This window comes from Meles meles, chromosome 5 (genome assembly GCF_922984935.1).
Source record: "Meles meles chromosome 5, mMelMel3.1 paternal haplotype, whole genome shotgun sequence".
Lineage (NCBI taxonomy): Eukaryota > Metazoa > Chordata > Mammalia > Carnivora > Mustelidae > Meles > Meles meles.
Window position 1 is genome coordinate 92,719,887 of NC_060070.1, and position 18,313 is coordinate 92,738,199.

General features: G+C 56.4%; 2 protein-coding genes across 2 annotated transcripts; one reads left to right on the plus strand and one right to left on the minus strand.

The window, feature by feature from the left end:
- Positions 1 to 332: 332 nt before the first annotated feature.
- Positions 333 to 8,787, plus strand: TMEM151B (transmembrane protein 151B). Its single transcript, XM_046005572.1, has 3 exons — positions 333 to 863; positions 3,049 to 3,489; positions 4,685 to 8,787. The coding sequence occupies exons 1-3, from the start codon at positions 726 to 728 to the stop codon at positions 5,810 to 5,812; spliced, it is 1,707 nt and encodes a 568-aa protein (XP_045861528.1). The 5' UTR covers positions 333 to 725; the 3' UTR covers positions 5,813 to 8,787.
- An 88-nt stretch (positions 8,788 to 8,875) lies between these two features.
- TCTE1 (t-complex-associated-testis-expressed 1) lies at positions 8,876 to 16,565 on the minus strand. The gene is made up of 4 exons (XM_046005582.1): positions 16,286 to 16,565; positions 14,814 to 15,382; positions 12,307 to 12,756; positions 8,876 to 9,709 (listed from the first exon to the last, which is right to left on the minus strand). Exons 1-4 carry the CDS (start codon positions 16,563 to 16,565, stop codon positions 9,500 to 9,502), a joined length of 1,509 nt encoding a protein of 502 aa, XP_045861538.1. The 3' UTR covers positions 8,876 to 9,499.
- Positions 16,566 to 18,313: the final 1,748 nt, after the last annotated feature.

Consider the following 18,313-nt stretch of genomic DNA (forward strand, 5'->3'; position numbering starts at 1 on the left):
TTTCAGGAGATTCCATCTCTGCTCACTTGGATCTGCCCTCAGAAGGCTGGCTCCCGCCTTAACCCGTTACCACCCAACTGGAAATAAGGATCTTCCCTAGGGTTCCACGGTTCAGTTTCTTTTCCCCCACCCTCGGCCCCAGGAACTTGCGGGAACCAACGATGGGGAGGGATGTTGGCTGAACCGCTGGTGCCCCCTCCACCGAGAAGGGACGGAAGGAGTTGCGGCACAGATCTTCCCAGGATGTGGGGTGGTGGTGGTGCGGTGAGCAAGGCTGGGAGTGGGGAAGGGGTGCGGGGAGCCCCTGTTGCTTCTTCTCTTTGGGGGGGTGGCTATTAGGTAGGCTTGGGGAAGGCGGAGTTTGGGGGGCCGGGGGCGGGGCTCTTGAGCTGGGAGGAAGAGGGGGGGCGCGCTGGCTTCAGCTCGGCTCAGACAAAAGGCGGCGGCGGGAGCGGGCGGGAGGCGGAGCGGCGCCGCGAGGGCCTCAAGGTGACACCCGCCCCCGGCCCCGGCCCCCCCGGCCCGGCCCCCCAGCCCGCCTCCCCACCCCCAGCCCCTAGCCCCTTACCCCCGGTGCCCTTTCCAGGCCCCCTCCCCCCTGGCGGGGGGTGGGGAGCAGCGAGGGCCCCGCCCCCTCCCGCCCCCTCCCCAGGGCCAGCGCAGGATGCCCTCGGCCCCCGGCAGCCCCCCGGGAAGCCCTGAGCTCGACGCACCCCCTCTACGCCATGTCCCCCCCTGGCTCGGCCGCGGGAGAGAGCGCCGGCGGCGGCGGCGGAGGTGGCGGCCCCGGGGTCCCGGAGGAGCCCACGGCGGCGGCGGCGGCGGCAGCGGCGGCGGCGGACGAGGGCCCCGCCCGAGAGGAGGTGAGCACAGGCGGCGCCCCTTCCCCAGGCGCGGCCACAGCCTGGCCCCCCCATCCCCCGCCCCGCGCGGCCCCCGCCGGTTCCGCCGCAGCGCGGCCGGCGCCCCGCACCCCGAGTCGGCCGCCGCAGCCGCAGTCTCGCGTGGATGCCCCCACCAGCGGCCGGAGCTGTCCGCGGTAGCGGGGAAGGGGCTGCGCCGGGGGCGGGGCTCGGGGGTCCTGGGCAGGGGGAGGGGCCTAGGGGCGGAGCCTCGCGGACCCCGGGCGGATGGGGTGGGGACGGTGGCAGGAATCCTGTTTCGCGGAGGGGATGCGATCTTGAAGGCCAGGAAGGGCGACTTGTAGGGGATACAGAGGCAGGAGAGTACCATGGGGAAATGGTGGTGGTACCTGAGCTGTGGTCCTGAGAAGGTCAAGTGTGTAGAGAGGCGATTCCCCCTGGGGTCACTGGGAGTGTGCACCTCTCCCTCCCAATGTCCATGCAGTTCCCCCACTCCCAGGGGGGCCCTGAGCCCAGGAATCCTTCAGAGTGTTGTAAATAAGCATTTCCCTAGTCGGGGGCCCCACTCTTCCGTCCTCTGAACCTGGAAACAAAGAGACGGAGGAAGGTGCCTGTAGCACTGCTCCTCTCCCCCCCCCCCCCCCCCCCCCCCCCCGCCACACTCTTACACTCTTGCACACACATACACACTGCTCTAGGGCAGAAGCACGTGGGCACGGACAGACCTGCAGGCAGAGACCCTTTCAGATGTGTTCTCCGTGAGACATGTGCACACTCAGACGGGCACACAAAGGTGCACATCTGCACACCCCCCAAGGACAAGGCTCTGGAAAAGGTTCCTCTACCCTAATCTTGTTTGTATATGCTGTGTACTACTGCCTAGCCCACCTACCTATCTGCACTTCCAGATCTTTCCTCGTATTTCACAGGCCCAGGGCCCACTGCCTGTGACTGTGCCCTTCCTTTCCACCCTTTTCTCCCTTCCTGTGGCTAGCCTCCAGGTCAGGCCTGAGGAACTGGAGGAAATCAGGATCTCAGCAGGGGGTGTTTGTGTTGAGGGGTGGGGGGGGGTTCCTTAAAGCTAGACAGCAGGGAGGAAGAGTGGGAAAGCACAGCCCACCACCAGAAATCCAACTCAGTTCTCATCTGTTAAGTGGCTGCTGGGTGCCAGCTCCATGGTGGGCACCCAGGAGAACTGAGACCCTGACCTCAGAAGCGCCCATCTAGATGTGTAAACAACTCACTGGGGTGACTGTAGAACAGAATGGGCCAAGTGTTTTAATAGGCCCCCAGAGAGCTCCAGGAATCATTTTGACAAATGACTGGACTGCAGATGTCTCCCTCCCTAACCCTGTGACCCAGTCCCACATCCCTGTTCCCCAGCCACTTGCCTCTGCCCTTCTGGATATCTCCTTCTGGACTGCCTTCTACCCAGAGATGCCTCTCATCTTAGAACAGGGAAGGATGTTAGGGTCCAGGAAGGAGACTTACAGAGGGGACCTCCAGGTCAGAATATGGGGAGAGTCAGAGCTTGATGTCTCCTGGGCACCCCCCTCCCAAAGGAGGTATGAGACTAATTGTCTGTGAGGGATGGGGAGATGCATGGGTCAAAGAGGACTGGCTCCTCCAGAACCCAGGACTCAAAGAACCAGGAAGATGTGAGGGCCCCACCTGTTAAGTGGGAAGGTGTTGTCAAATGGGTCCCTCCCTGCTTTCCTGGAACACCTGGAAGGAGTCCTGGCTGGGGACCTGCCTTCACTGATGCCTATCTGTCCTCCCTTGTCTTCCCCATCCACACCTCCTGTTTCATGGCCATCTTACATCTGTCTTTGGACTCTGTTTCTCTGGGTGCCATCCTATCCATCTGTGTCTTCTCTGCCACCTGGGCCTCCTCCCTCCACCTCTGGCTCCAATCCCTCTCTGCCTTTTGGGGTGTCTCTCTCTCTCTGCACGTCCCTGTATTGGCATTCTGTTCTCTTTCCCTGCCTCCGTGTCTCACTCGGGTCATTTCCTCATTTATCTTTGGTCCTCGGCTCCCCTCTCGGTCTTACCTTTCCTCCCCACATCCCTGTCTGCCTGTCATCTCTGATGCTGGCTTCCACACCTCCATCCATCTCTGTGCTGGGTCCTGCCACTCTGTCTCACTTCCCATTCATCTCGGACCTTCCCCTGCCCATCTGAGCAGCAGCGTCCCATCCAGCCCTCTTTCACCAAGTCCCTCTGCCGTGAGTCCCACTGGAAGTGCCTGCTGCTCTCGCTGCTCATGTACGGCTGTCTGGGGGCCGTGGCCTGGTGCCACGTGACCACGGTGACCCGCCTCACCTTCAGCAGCACCTACCAGGGCAACAGCCTCATGTACCACGACAGCCCCTGCTCCAACGGCTATGTCTACATCCCCCTGGCCTTCCTGCTCATGCTGTACGCCGTCTACCTGGTGGAGTGTTGGCATTGCCAAGCCCGCCATGAGCTGCAGCACCGTGTTGATGTGAGCAGCGTGCGGGAGCGTGTGGGCCGCATGCAGCAGGCCACGCCCTGTATCTGGTGGAAGGCCATCAGCTACCACTATGTCCGCCGCACCCGCCAGGTCACGCGATACCGCAATGGAGACGCCTACACCACCACCCAGGTGAGGGGTTGGAGGGGAGCACAGGCCAGTCCAAATGGGAGGGGGTGCTGGGACCTGACGGACTACCCCCCAGGGGGAGGAGCACAGGCAGCAGTGAGCTCTTGTGGACACTGAAACAGGAGGGCAGTAACAACTGTAATAATAATAATGGTAAACACTAACAGCCCGGCTCTGCCCGATGTGCACGATAATACTGCATCATTTCTTTAATCCTCATTACAACTCTATGAGGTAGGTAACGACTACCCACATTTTACAGATGGGGAAACTGAGGCCTGGACAGGTTAAGTACCCTGCTAAAGTCAAACAGCTAGTATGTGGTGGAGCTGGGATTTGAACCCAGGCGGTCTGGTTCCAGGGTCTATAATGCTTAGTGCTTAATGGCTGGAGATGGCTTCCCATGCACTACCTCACAGCATGCTCTCACCCGTTCAGTGAGGTGGCTGCTACCAGGTCCTCTTTCACAGGTAAGGAATCCTAAGCTCAATGACTTGCCCAAGGTCTGCAGCTTCTAAGAGGTAGTGCTAGACTCAAACGCAGGGCCCTGGATCCCAAGTCTGAGGCTCCCAGAGGTGGGAGTCTTCTGGCAAAGAGGCGGAGGTAGGCACGGGAAGCCCCATGGAGAGGTAGGGGTGGGGGCTAATTAGCACAGCCTGGACCCGCCAGGATTAGGCATTATTAGAACCCTGGAAGAAGAGATTTTTCTCAGGGAAGGGTGACCTCCGTCTCAGTATTGGGATGGGTAAACAGAAGCCTGGGGCCTGTGAGAATCAGGGATGGGTTGGAGCTAAGGTGGGAACAGGTAGACCGGTCGACAGGGCGCTCCTCGGCCCACTGGGGAACACACTTGTAAAAGGAAAGAAGGGGCAGCGTGAGTCCTGGGAGACGGGGCAAAAAATGTCGGGCAAACCGGACGGGCAGTTCAAGGCCAGCGCCTGACCCCCTGAAGAAGCAGCGCTTAATTCAAATTAGCATGCACACCGGGAGGTCTGAGTTCCCGCCCGTCCTCCTCTCTAACCGAAGACGCTGAGGGCCCGCGTGGCTCTGCAAAGCAGATGATAAGATCCCACCCGGCTCCAAGCGAGCTCGAAAGCGGGGCGGGCTCGGGGTTTGAGCGGGCAGCAAGAGCGGCGCGATGGGGCGGACGAGAGTGAGCCGACAGAAGCGACTCCCGCCGCCCTCCCCGGCGCCGCAGGTCTACCATGAGCGCGTCAACACGCACGTGGCGGAGGCCGAGTTCGACTACGCGCGCTGCGGCGTCCGCGACGTGTCCAAGGCGCTGGTGGGGCTGGAGGGCGCGCCGGCCACGCGCCTGCGCTTCACCAAGTGCTTCAGCTTCGCCAGCGTGGAGGCCGAGAACGCCTACCTGTGCCAGCGCGCGCGCTTCTTCGCAGAGAACGAGGGCCTGGACGACTACATGGAGGCGCGCGAGGGCATGCACCTCAAGAACGTGGACTTCCGCGAGTTCATGGTGGCCTTCCCGGACCCGGCCCGGCCGCCGTGGTACGCCTGCTCTTCGGCCTTCTGGGCCGCGGCGCTGCTGACGCTGTCGTGGCCGCTGCGCGTGCTGGCCGAGTACCGCACGGCCTACGCGCACTACCACGTGGAGAAGCTCTTCGGCCTGGAGGGCCCGGGCTCGGCGAGCAGCGCGGGCGGCGGCCTGAGCCCCAGCGACGAGCTGCTGCCCCCGCTGACGCACCGCCTGCCGCGGGTCAACACGGTGGACAGCACGGAGCTCGAGTGGCACATCCGCTCCAACCAGCAGCTGGTGCCCAGCTACTCGGAGGCGGTGCTCATGGACCTGGCGGGTCTGGGGGCGCGCTGCGCGGGGGCAGCGGGCGGCGGGTACGCGCCCGCGTGCCGCTACGGCGGGGTGGGCGGCCCGGGCGCGGCGGGCGTGGCCCCGTACCGGCGCAGCTGCGAGCACTGCCAGCGAGCCGTCAGCAGCTCGTCCATCTTCTCGCGCAGCGCGCTCAGCATCTGCGCCAGCCCGCGGGCCGGCCCCGGGCCGGGCGGTGGCCCGGGCTGCGGGGGCAGCCGCTTCTCGCTCGGCCGCCTCTACGGCTCCCGACGCAGCTGCCTGTGGCGCAGCCGGAGCGGCAGCGTCAACGAGGCCAGCTGTCCCACCGAGCAGACGCGCCTGTCGAGCCAGGCCAGCATGGGGGACGACGAGGACGACGACGAGGAGGAGGCCGGGCCGCCGCCACCCTACCACGACGCCCTCTACTTCCCGGTTCTCATCGTGCACCGGCAGGAGGGGTGCCTGGGCCACAGCCACCGGCCGCTGCACCGCCATGGCTCCTGCGTAGAGACCTCACTGTGACCTCCGCCCCTCCTCCCCCGCCAGGCTCTCGGTCCTCCCTCCTGTCCCCCGTCGGACTGTGTCCCTGGCTTGTAGCAGGGGGAGTCGTCATGGTGACTGAGGCTGTGCTGGGCGCGGCGCGGGGAGCCAGGAGGCGAGGGTGCGCGGGACGGACCCCAATAGGGTCCGGACCCTCCGCCTTTCCTGTACATAAAGAGACCGATGGGTGGGAGGGGATCGGCGGCTCCGGAGAACCCCCAGCCCGGGCACGGTCGGCTCTTCCAGCCGGTTCCTAGGGGCACACGTCCCTTTCTTCCACGCACACTCGCACACTCGCGATTTCCCGTCCAGCCTTTCAGTGGATCTTCTGACTGTTAGTGGCGACTGTGCTGTGTGGCACCGCGTGGGGCCCGCCTCAAGGGCGAGGCTTTGGCTGTGCAGCTGGGGAGGTTTAGAGGCATGGGGAAGGGAAACTGGGGCTTTCCTTCCTTCGCTGCCTAGCCCCACCAGGGCCTTTCCCTGCGGAGGGAGCGGTGGTTTAGTGAACAGCAGGGCTGGCTTCCAACCAGCTAATGAATTCAGCGGGTCTGAGACCGGGGCCAGATGTCAGCCCCGGCGCTCCATCTCAAAACCATGCAAATGTTGCTATCCTCTTCTTGGCGCCGGCCCCAAACATCGGGGTTTCCTTTCTGCCACTCCCTCCACTGCTGTTTATCTAGCTGGGCCCCTGGAGTGTGGGTCCTGGAGGGACTTCGCTCACACTGCTTGCGTCACCCTCCTCCCTTCCCTCTTGCTCTCTGGCCCTGAAGAACAGTTGCCCAGGGAGGAGGGAGGCAAAATGCGGATAGTATGCACCTCAGTCCTATCTCTAAATTCTGCAGCCTCCTGGCAGCAGCCTCCTGACCTGGGTTCTGGGAGGGCTCTCCCTTTAGGGGTGGGGGGGATACTGCTACACGCGGTCATTAAAGCTGGTCAAGATGAATGCCTGGGTGGGAAGAGTGGGGGACAGACCCCGGGTGGCAAAGGGGAACACTCGTAGCAGGTGGGAGTGGGCAGTGGAGGGAGACAGGACAGCCAAAGGTAGGGGTTTCTGGGGTGAAAGCTTTCCTTGCCTTCCCCAGACTTGTGGGGTATGGTGATGTGAAGAGCGGTTTGTGCCCCCACACATTACCTCTGCAGGGCTGAGGTTGTCTTCATGAGTCCTGGCTGGAGAAATACTCAATTCTAGGGGCAGGATCAGAGGCGGAAATTCTCTAAATCTTGCCCAACCCCTCTGTCGTATCCTATCCCATGTGCTGAAGCCCTGCAGCGTGTCCCAGGGTCTTCCAAAGGACACCCTGCTACCACCGAAGGGTCCGGGCCCCACCTGCTGTTCTCCTAAAGCTCTGAGGCGGCCTTTTCTCCCCCAGCACTCCCACCCTGATGCGGCTTCAGTGTGCATGTCTGTGTGCCCCCTGCCCTCCCAACCCCCCTGCCTAATGCGTTCCCAGTGGACTCAGTGCCCAGGGACTGGGCTCACATTTCACGCTGGAGAGGATAACCCTGGGGCCCGCCAGCATCACTCTCCCCTGATGCTCCTCACTTCACCGAAGCCTCCAGAGCTCCTTCTTCCCCTCCTTCAGCCTCCTCTCCCATCTTCCTCCAGCCTAGCCAGGACTACACCTGCCAAGGGCATGACTGCCACCTATGCAACATCTCTGGCTCCCCGTCCCCCTTCCCCCAGGGGACTTGGGAGGTTCGGATTGTGGGGACACCATGGCCCATGGCCCATCGGGATTGAGCTTTACTTTCCTGTGGAGATGGCTAAGTGGGAAGGCAGAGACGGCCGGAGAACAGGAGACTTGGGCAGGAGGGAACAGCTGCCCACTGAGTTTCCCTGGGCCTGGGCACCCGTGGCCACCTGACTGCCATCACTGAACCTGCCTGAACCCCAAGTCTGTGCTCCTTGGGGCCCTGGCAGTTGGAGAACCCCTCTTTCCTCTGAAGGGACATCTGTGAGGTCCAGGTGGTGAGCTGTGGCCGCAGGCCCCAGTTCTTGGCCAGCTGGCCCCGGATGTCATACCCTTGTGTGGAGGCAGCCTGGCCACTTCCCGGCTCCAAAGAGGGAGGGACTCAGCTCCTTCTCCCTCAGGCCCATTACTGAGATGGAGCCTGAGCTAGGAGGAGGGGACGGAGGGACTCCTGTTACTATTTTTGCCTGTATTGACCATTTCTGCCTAGGTCTTCTTACACAGACAGCCTCACCTTCCACACACGCACAGACTTAGAGAGAAACTGATTCTTTGGTCTATTTTCTTGGTAGCTTTATTGATTGCCAGGGAAAACGAAAACCAGACAATTAATTAATCTCTAAAATTAAACTTTACACTGAATGTTCTTGTTTCTCTAATTAGAACTTCTGCTAGCAACTGTGGCTATGTACACACACACACACACACACACACACATACAGTCACTCACACACACCCTCACATCTACACGTTTGCACTCCAGAACTGTCAGAGGGTGTCAGGCACAGACAGACTCTAGGTTGCCCAGACAGGCACACAAGCGCAGTCGCTCCCAAGCCCCCTTTGGTGCTCTGCATGGCGCCTGCTTGTTTGAAGAAGTCCCTGGGGAGCAGGCACCCCTGGGCTGTGGCTGCAGCCCGTGACCCACCCTGTGGAAAGACCACAGGTCTGGAGGCTCTGGACCTCTCAGCGGGACGAGGAGGGGAGATGGGGCTCAGCCTGTATCTGTCAGGTCCTCCTGTGGCCCTGGGGGCTGATGTGACTTCTGTGGGCAGCCACAGAACCATGGGGACTCTTGGAGGGCCACTGGAAGGCTCCATATGTGCTGAGGACAAGGGCTTGTGGGGTGGGCTGGGCCTGGCTGGGGAGAAGACAGGTCTCTGTCAATTGGGTGCATCACACTGTGGCCTTTCTGTCGTGGATTTCCAAGCGCAAAGATTGTACAAATCAAACTGGTGGATAATAAAGTTGCGGATGACTCACTGACTTCCCTCCCCAGTGTGGCACCTCCCCCACACTCTACTCCCTGCGGAAGCTCCCTGGTGGGGCAGTGGTCTGAGTCCCTCCTGTCACCTCTGTTTCCCCCTTGCCGGGTTGTGGGGGGTGGGGTGGGGTGAGAATTAGGGGATGGAATGGCTTGTAGAACGGATCACTTTAGCAGACTCAGTGAGTCTGCTAGGTAGCATTGGCAGGGGTGAGGGTAGAAGAGCCAGGCAAAGCCTTGCAGTAGAGAGAGACTGAGGGTGTGCATGTGTCCACGTGTGCAGGCACGCACATGTTTAAAGGTAAAGAAGTTCAGCACCTATTTAGTAGAGAGAGAAAAATGTCAGGGGAAAGGGAGTAGAGTAGGTAAGGGAGATGGACAATTTGCATGGGAGAGTCTGGGCTGGCACAGGCTTTCAGAATCTTCTCTGCCTTCCCTGACCCTGGAAGAAGTCAGTCATTTCAGGGGTTCTGGTAATATCCTCTTCCAGGGTACAGAGGATGGGTCCCACTTCATACCCCTCTCTCCCCCTATTCCAGTCCCCTCCCCCCTTCAGGACTTTTCCCACATCACCCTTGATCACTCTCCCCAAGGATATCCGTGGTCTCTCCCTTCTAATGTGTCGCTCTACAGCAGGCATGACTGAGCATGAAATGAGGAGGGGGCTAGAGCAGTGGCCCAGGTCCCGTCACTGCCCCAGCCCTGTCCCCCACCTTATCCCGCAGGGTTCTCAGGGCCCTTGGCAATGATTGGTGACATGAAGTGGCCAGGATTCAAGGTCCGCTGGCGGGCAGCTTCCCGGTTGGCACAGAGGGCCTGGCCAATGAGGTACTCGCTCTCCTGGGCTACATCTGACAGGCGCAGGTCAAACTCCAGGAGGGTCTTGTTTTCTAACATGCCTTCCAGGAGCTGCTTCCCGCCATCCTGGGAGAGGAGTACAAGGGAAGGGGCCATTTCATATCACTACCCAGGATCACCCTTGTGCATATGTGTACACACACATACGTACATTTATACAAGGATGTGACTAGAATGGGTTTCACAAAACAATGGTTAACATTTTGTGCAGCACACTAATGTGTTCTATGCTATCCTATCCCATCCTGTTCTATTGTATAAGAAAAACGGTGATCAAGACTTACTAAACTGATTTTTCAACCCTCATAGTTTGAAAAACATGTCTCTGTGACCATGATGGTAATGACCCTCCTCCGATTCAGCCATGGGTGTGTGAGACAAATCTGGCTAATGACATTTGAGGAGGACGTATAGAGGGAGTGGCTTCTGGGAAGGCTCTTTTCCCTCTGAAAAGAGAACAAGAGAGAGGGGTGCTCTCCCTTTCTCTGCCTCTGAGCATGGCCCTATGTGAGGAGCAGCAGCCATCTTGGGACCATGACAGAAGCACCCAAGAGGATATGGCCATGTGTCTGGGTGGGCAGAGCAGAGGGTGGCAGTGAGCCGGCGAATTTATCAACTCCAGACGCCCCCTACCCTGGAGCTTCTGATTATGGGACATAATGAATATTGTTTAAGCCATTTCCTGGTTCAGGTTTCTGTTACTTGTAGCCAAAAGCACCCCTAGTGGAGACTTGGGTGTGTGTGTGTGCGAGAGAGAGAGAGAGAGAGAGAGAGAGAGAGAGAAAGAGAAAGAGAGACTGTTCTCTTGATGGAGGGTCTTCCTCACTAGTCCTCATAGCTCCAGCCACTTTTGGGCTGGGTGGGCCATGCTTGATGTAAGACTTATGTGAGAGGCAGAATGGTTGTGTTCCATGGTTGTGACCCAAGAGCAAAGCCAGTTTAATGGGTTGCAGATGCATTTTTTAAAAAATGAAGTAGAATAGAAAATAAAGGAAAATATCAGCATGTATCACAAGCACTAAAAGTACATTTCAATGATACTATATTGATGTATATGTTCACTAGGTGTTTGTGTAAATTGCATTTCTTATTCTGAGACTTGGTCAAGAAAATGAGAGACATCATCTATCAGAAAGGACCCAGGTGGGGCACATGGGTGGCTCACTGGGTTAAGTGTCTGACTGCTGTTTTCTGCTCAGGTCATGATCTCAGGGTCCAGAGATCCATCCCAGCATCAAGCTCTGTGCTCAGTGGGGAGTCTGCTTGAGATTCTCCGTCTCCCTCTGCCTCTGCCCCTTGAGCACACACTCTCTCAATTTTCTCTCAAATAAATAAATAAATAATCTTTTTTTAGAATAAATAATCTCTTTTTAAGAAGTATTTTATTTATTTGAGAAAGAGAGAGCACGGGCACGAGCTGGGGAGGGGCAGAAGGAGAGGGAGAAGCAGACTCCCTGCTGAGCAGGGAGCCTGATATGGAGCTTGATCCCAGGACCCTGAGATCATGACCTGAGCTGAAGGCAGACATTTAACTTACTGAGACACCCAGGTGCCCCAAATAAATAAATCTGGTATTCAACCAGTCCTGAGTTTGAATCACAGCTCTGCCACTCTCCACTGACTGGGTGCTCTTGGGCAATTCACTAGCCTCTCTGAGACTCAATTTTCCATCGGTAAAGTGGGGTTAAGAATACACATTCTGGGTCACCTGCGTGGATCAGTGGGTTAAAGCCTCTACCTTCAGTTCAGGTCATGATCCCAGGGTCCTAGGATCAAGCCTCGCATTGGGCTCTCTCCTCAGCAGGGAGCCTGCTTCCCCCTCTCTCCCTGCCTCTCTGCCTACTTGTGATCTCCGTCTGTCAAATAAATAAACAAATAAATCTTTTTTAAAAAAAGAGTACACATTCTAGGGGTACCTGGGTGACTTTGTCAGTTGTGTCCAACTCTTGATTTCAGCTCAGGTTGTGATCTCAGAGTCATGAGATCAAGCCCTGTGTCAGGCTCCTGGCTCAGCCAGGAGTCTGCTTAAAATTCTCTCCCTCTCCCTCTCCTTCTGCCCCTCCCCCATCTCTCTTTCTCTCTCTCGCAAGTTAATAAAAAAATCTTACAGGAAAGAAAGAAAGAAAGAATGAATGAATTCATATTCTATTAGGGGCGCCTGGCTGGCTCAGTTGGTAGAGCATGCAACATTTTATCTTAGGGTTGTGAGTTGAGCTCCATGTTGTATGTAGAGATTACTTAAAAACAAAACCTTCAAAAAGGGGCAGGGGGGAAAGGAATACACATTATACTAGATAACCAGGAGGAATAAAGGAACACTGAAGGATATCAGTGCCTAGCATAGGATATAACCCTGAATAACAGTAACAGCTAGCAAGACTGATATGCTAGCCAGCCCCTGCAATGTTAACTGCTTTACAAGTACAACTCATCCTCCAAGAAACAACTAGTATCCCACTTAGAACTAGATACTATTATTATCCCCATTTTACAGATAAGGACATGGAGGCCCAAAAAGGGTAAGTAATTACACCAAGTGCAAAATGGCAGAGCTGGGATTAGAACCAGGTGAAGTCTGTGTTGTTAAGAATTACCCTGGAAGCACCCCAAGGCAGTTGGTTCCCACACCCACCTCCCAAAGGCCCCAGAAGGGTATGGCTTACCAGTCCAATGTGGTTGCAGGAGAGGTTGATGCTGGTGAGCGTGGTGTTGACAGCAAGCACCTGGGACAGCAGCGTGGCGGTGGGCTCAGACAGTTCATTGCCCCCAAGGTGCAGGGTGGTGAGGCATCTATTGGTCTGCAAGGCATGAGCAAGTGCCTGGCCGCCCTCGTCCTCGATGCAGTTGAGGCGCAGATTGAGGGAAATGAGGCTGGTGTTGTGTGCTAGGGCGTGAGCCAGAGACTGGGCACCAGGTGCCCGCACCTGGTTGTTGGCCAGGTTGAGCACGCGTAAGTGGCTGTGGCTCAGCAGCTTGGCTGCAGCACGCGCGCCCCGGTCCCCGATGAGGTTGTGTGATAGGTCCAGCTCCTCAAGGGCGGGGTGATCCAGGAGGCTACGAATTAGGATGCGGGCCTTGTCATCGTCCACCTTGCTTCGGGTCAGCCTGAAGATCTGTGGGCAGGTAGAAGATATGCAGCAGCTGGAAGCCAGGGAGAATCTGCCTGCCTGCCTGCCTTCTGCAGGTATAGGAGGGGGCCCCAGGGAGGCCTGAGGTCCTGCTCACCTGCTCTTGGCCCCCTGAGTGGCCTTTGGGCACAGCAGAAATCCCCCACATGGCAGATCAGTGCAGACCTGATGGAGGGCAGTAGAAGGAAACCCTAGCATTTATCGAGAAATTACATGCTGGACATGCTGCTAGAAGGTATCATAACCATTATCTCTAACCCTCAGCAACCTAGATACTTTACAGATAGAAAATGAAGGCTTAGGGTGGATGGATCATTTGTTCAAGGTCACATGGTGATCAAGCCCCAGAGGTAGGTTTGAATGCAGGTCTGCCTGATGCCCCAGCCCCTCGTTCTGCCCTCTTCAGCTGGCTAAGATCCACCATGGCAAGGAGAGGAACTCTTGGAAGGAGATGCCAGGGTAGGAACCAGGGTGAGAGGCAGGAAATGGAAGGATGGAGAGAAAAGATGAAAGAATGGGGTAGGACTAGCGTGAGGAATACTGGAGATGGGAGCCCTAACCCTCCCTTCTCACCAGCTCCCTCCACACCTCCCTCTTCCTTGAGGCCTCTCCACCCTCTTCCTGTCCTTCAGTCCCCTTTCTTTATGTCCCTTTCGGCCAGCTTAGAGCCTCTTGTCCCTCTTGTCATTTCATTGCACCTATCTGGCAGAGCTCCAACTCTGGATCAACCCCACTCTGTTTGCAGCATATCTGTGCCCAGGCAACTGACATGATGGAAAATGTCACATGACATTTTGGTTGGTTGCTGGTTGTTATTGCCGGAACCACCAAGAGACCCTCAATGCTGTGTTCCAACTCAGCCCTGTTTCTCTGGACAACATACTCTCTCCTCCTCTAAAACAATAATTTCAACCTTCTCCAGCTTCCTCAAACTTCAGGGGGTAGTGATTCAAAACCCTACAGCCTCCTTTCAGCAATTAAGTCTCCTCCGACCACCCTGGCCATTCAATGAGAACCCCTCATTTTCCTAATACCAAACAGTAACCCACCGCTACCCACCACATCCACTCTCTCCTCTGCCCAGAGCCAACTGTCCCACCACCGTCCTCAATTCCATCCCTCCTGCAATCTCAGGAACCTTCCTTGTTCAACGAACCTGTACCTTTCTCCTGGACTCAGCTGCTTTCTTGCTATTGGAAGGAGCTTTACGCTGGTTTTAAACACATGCCAATATCTTTTAAAGAAAACCCCAACCTTTCATGTATTACCGATTTCCCCTTCGCCCCCTTCACAGCCAAGTTCTTGAAAAAGCTGATCACAGCCATCCTGTTTCCTCACTTCCCACTCTTTCCATAAACCACTAGGATCTGGTCCCTGTTTCTGGTACTCCACTGACAGTTCCATCTCTGTGACCTCCGGGTTTGCTAAATTTGGTCCTTAGCATCAGCCCCCCCCCCCCCCATTGCTGCCTTCCCCCTTTCTTGAAACACACCCCTCCCTTGGCTCTGTGACTCAGGGCCACATCCCCCTTTTCCTCTTTCTCTGATTTTTGGGCAGGCTTTCCCCCTTCCAACCAGAATATTTGGGGCATACTTTACTAAAAAAATTATTCGTTGTATATTTGAGTTTCAAATTTAACTGGATGTCTTGTATTTTTTATTTGCTAAATCTAGCAAGCCTATCCTAGTTGTAATTTCACATTTACATGATTGCTGATGAGTGCCTTTTATCCCACCAGACTGTTAGCTCCAGAGGGCACAAATAGTATAATTTCACTCCCTGTTGAATCTTCAGCACCTAGGATAGGGCCTGGAGAGCAAATGTTCCTTGGATGAATAACTGGCTCCTGAATTGGGAGGGCAGCGCCTTGTTCATCCCAGCATCCCCAGAATCCAGCTTGGTGCCCAGTGCATTGACACTTGGTCAGTGAATAAGAAGGAAATGGGAGGGAGAAGATGGGGATGGAGGAGGAGGAAGAGGAGGGGAGAGGAAATCAGAGAGGCGCTGAGTGGGAGGTGGGGGAAGGCAGGGCCGGCTGGTACCTTGAGGGTGTGGCATGCCTTGATGGTGGCCGCCAGCGAGTGGCAGTCCCGGTACGTGAAGAGGAAGAGGTTCCACTCAAAGTTCATGCCACAGTCCTTGACCCCGTACACCAGGTCCAGCTCCTCCAGGTGGCTCAGGCCAGCCACCAAGTCACACAGCTGGTAGTGGTCCGTGGCGGGCTCCTCCATCTCCACGTCGCTGCCGGAGTCGGACAGCTCCCCGCTCCGGGGTTGGGGCTGGAGCCGCACTGGCGGAAGGAACTGGTCCACTCGCAGCCCGCGCACGTAGTTCCCGCAGAGCGGCAGCAGGTCGAGGATCACCGCAGGGTCTGTGGTGCTCGGGATGAACTGTTTGATCAGGTTCTCCAGGTGCCGCTCGAAGAACAGGCGCTTCCAGCTGCCGCCGTGCCTGGCCACGTGGCACACGGGCCAGCGCTGCTCGCAGCAGCGGCGCCAGTAGTTCTCGTCGTCGATCAGGTTGGCGGTCACAGCCAGCGGCAGGTCGGGTGACAAGTGGTTCAGCACCTTCTGCTGGTGCTCTGGAAGCAGCTGCTTCAGGATAGGGTTGTCTTTGAGAAAAGGAAGGAAAGCAGGAGTCTCAGTGTTGGGGAGCCTTCTACATAATGCCCCAGCCCAGCCTGCCTAGGGGCACCGAGGGAATGGAAGACCCTCCCTGGCCCTCAGGGAGCCTCAGTCAGAGAGGGGAGACAGCCTTTACTCCTAGAGAGGCTCAGTCTGAGGGGGGAGACGCAGCCCCAGGCTTTGGGTGTTGCCTGTCTGAAGGTGGACAGCTTAGTATCTGGTTTCCCAGAGCTCCCAGTGTGAGCAAGGATCTCCGGTTTAGCCCTCCATGATCACTTGGTCTGATGCAGGAGATAATCCTGAGTTCTGAGATTCCCAAATGATTTGATTCATTCATCTTAAAGCAAGAAGATGTTTGAGCACCTACTGTGCACTAGACACTGTTCTAAGGGGCGGGCATGGACATAAGAGTGAACAAGACAGAGGGAGCCACTCCCTCTTGGGAGAGGAGGCTGACAGTAAATCAGTTGGGCGAATATATTGTAGGTCAGGGGGTGGTAGGTGCTGTAGATAATATGATGATCCTGTCCTCAGAGCACCCCATCTGCTAGGAGAGGCTGGTTGCTCATCTTTGCAAAGGATGGCCATTTGTAGAGCACAGAGTACAGAACGAACCAAGAACATACACACACTGGGGAAGGCCAAGGGAATGGAGGATGATCCACCAGGGAGGGCTTACTGGAGGAGGTGTTCGGTAAATACGGTTTGGGCTGGGTTTTGCCAGAGAGAATGGGAAAGGTGTCCCCCCCCCCCCCAAATGGGACAGCCATGTTGAGAAAGGCTGGGGCTGCCACAGGACCCAGCCTCTGAAGCCACGCCTCTGGGCAGTCCCCACCCATCCTGCCCCACCCCTGGCCTTTCCCTTCTTCCCAGGGTGGGGACAAACTCACTGTGGAAGTTCTTGACAATGTGCTGAATGCAGAGCTCTGTGAGGAGGGGAACGGTGGCCAAGGACCACTCGGGATCCTCGGCTATAATCCTGCGCATCCGACGTACTTTGGTCCCAGAATTCCAGCCCTTGGACTTGCTATGGGGTGGGATGATTGAGGGCCTTGAGGGCTGGGGGCCTGCACTCGAAGTCTGGCCTGCAGTGGAGAACTTGTCCTGCATGGAGATTGAGGATCGACTGGGGACCGACAACAAGGTCGATGTTGCTAGGGTTTCCTGCATATTGTGGACTGGCAGCTTCCAGACAGGTGGCCCCTTGGCAATGGCCTTGTGATGAGGAGTGCCTCACACTGGCAGGTCCTTGATGCCCGTGGGAACCTGGAGGGAGAGGAGGGGTGCAGGACTTAACTTTGGAGGTCCTCGGTGGGCGTTTAGCAAGAGAGGTAGCACAGAGTGGTTCTCAAGGGTCCATCTCTGGTTAGACAAGGTCCGGGCACAAATCCCACTGGCTAGGTGTGTGGCCCTGGGCAAGTTATTGAGTCTCTTATAGTTTCATGTGCCTCCTCTGTGAAATGAGGATGGCAGTTACCTCTAAGCGAAGCAGGACAAGTGAACAATGTAAAATAACGCATCCAAAGAGGCATAGTATACTGTGACCCGTACAACTATAGCAAGGGGCAGGCCCACATTTTGGATAATAATACACACACAGCAATGATAAGTAATTGATACATGTTGGACAGTTACTTAGGTACTTACTTTAAAAAAAGATTTATTGTATTTATTTTAAACAGCAACTGCCTAACCAGGAGGTTGGTGTTGAGGACAGCAAGCCAAATAGAAATGCAACACATATCAAAATGCAAGCCACATATATATTATTTAAAATTTTCTAGCATCCACATTAAAAAAAGAGGGAAATGGGTGGAATTAATTTTATGTTTAACCCAGTATGTCCACAGTATTATCCTTGGAATATGTAATCAATATAAAATTAATGAGATATTTTATATACTTTTTTTTAATACTATGCCTTCACAATCAGATGGCTCAATAGTCACGTGTGGCTAGTGGCTACCATTTTGCATAGTGTAGGCAGAGAGGAAGATGGGGGGTCGGGGGGTGGAGGTGGGGTAGGGGACCAGACCCATGCTCCATCCAGGGCACCTTCTCTCTTCCCCTCTGAGAGCTCTGGCTCCGCCCACCTCCTCCCCGCCACCAATATCCCGATCCAGTCTTCCTAGTTCTCCCAGCCTCCCGACATTCCAGACGGCAGCGGGAAGGCGTGGGAGGCGAAAAGGCAGCTAAATCTGGGGCTGGAGACAGAAGAGAGGATGTATCTGGGGCTGGGGACCCTCCTCCGCGATTGTCCATTCGTGACTCCTTGCTGCAGCGGCGCTGCCCGGCAGCTGCAGGCTGAAATGGGGCCGCTTCGCACCGAGCTCCTCCTCCCGGCAGTTTCCCCTATGATTTGCTCCCTGACTCGGTGCACTGTGTAATGCCCGGTGGGAAGGAACACTCTGAACCAGCAAAGGTGTCCTTGGCAGATGGAGGGGACCAGATGGTACTCCCCAGTCCACAAGGCATCACAAGGAGGAAGAGCCTGGCTGGGGGGGGGGGGGGGGGCAGAGAGAGAGAGACACACACACACACAGAGGGTGGAGGGGTATGGGGCAGTGTAGGGAAGAGATCTATGTATTTATGATACCCTTATGCAAATCAAATGCAAATTCACAAACTGATTGTGTCCAGATTTGTGGAATAACCAGCTGGTGTATTTGACTAATAGCCCCTCGGAGGGTGTGGCTGGGAGGGGATGCTACTTGGAGGTGCCAGATGACTTTGCATTTCTGGCTTTGCTGGTGACCTTGGCCAATTTACTTAACATATCTGAGCTTTAGTTTCCTTATCTGTACCACAGGATAATATCCTCCTTCTGCAGGCGGGTGTGGAAATTCCTCTGAGATAATGTCTGAAGCCGGTACTGGGGTGGGGGGGGCGGGCGGTGTGTCGAGGCTAGGGGTGGGGGA

What these genes read in the sequence shown, in the direction of transcription:
- TMEM151B (XM_046005572.1), top strand. Translation starts at nt 726, where the DNA reads ATGTCCCCCCCTGGCTCGGCCGCGGGAGAGAGCGCCGGCGGCGGCGGC. An exon ending in AGGGCCCCGCCCGAGAGGAG is followed by an intron (nt 864 to 3,048) that starts GTGAGCACAGGC and finishes CCATCTGAGCAG; the next exon opens with CAGCGTCCCATCCAGCCCTC. An exon ending in ACGCCTACACCACCACCCAG is followed by an intron (nt 3,490 to 4,684) that starts GTGAGGGGTTGG and finishes CCGGCGCCGCAG; the next exon opens with GTCTACCATGAGCGCGTCAA.
- TCTE1 (XM_046005582.1), bottom strand. Translation starts at nt 16,565, where the DNA reads ATGCAGGAAACCCTAGCAACATCGACCTTGTTGTCGGTCCCCAGTCGA. An exon ending in AGGCATGCCACACCCTCAAG is followed by an intron (nt 12,757 to 14,813) that starts GTACCAGCCGGC and finishes ACCTGCCCACAG; the next exon opens with ATCTTCAGGCTGACCCGAAG. An exon ending in CCTGCAACCACATTGGACTG is followed by an intron (nt 9,710 to 12,306) that starts GTAAGCCATACC and finishes CTCCTCTCCCAG; the next exon opens with GATGGCGGGAAGCAGCTCCT.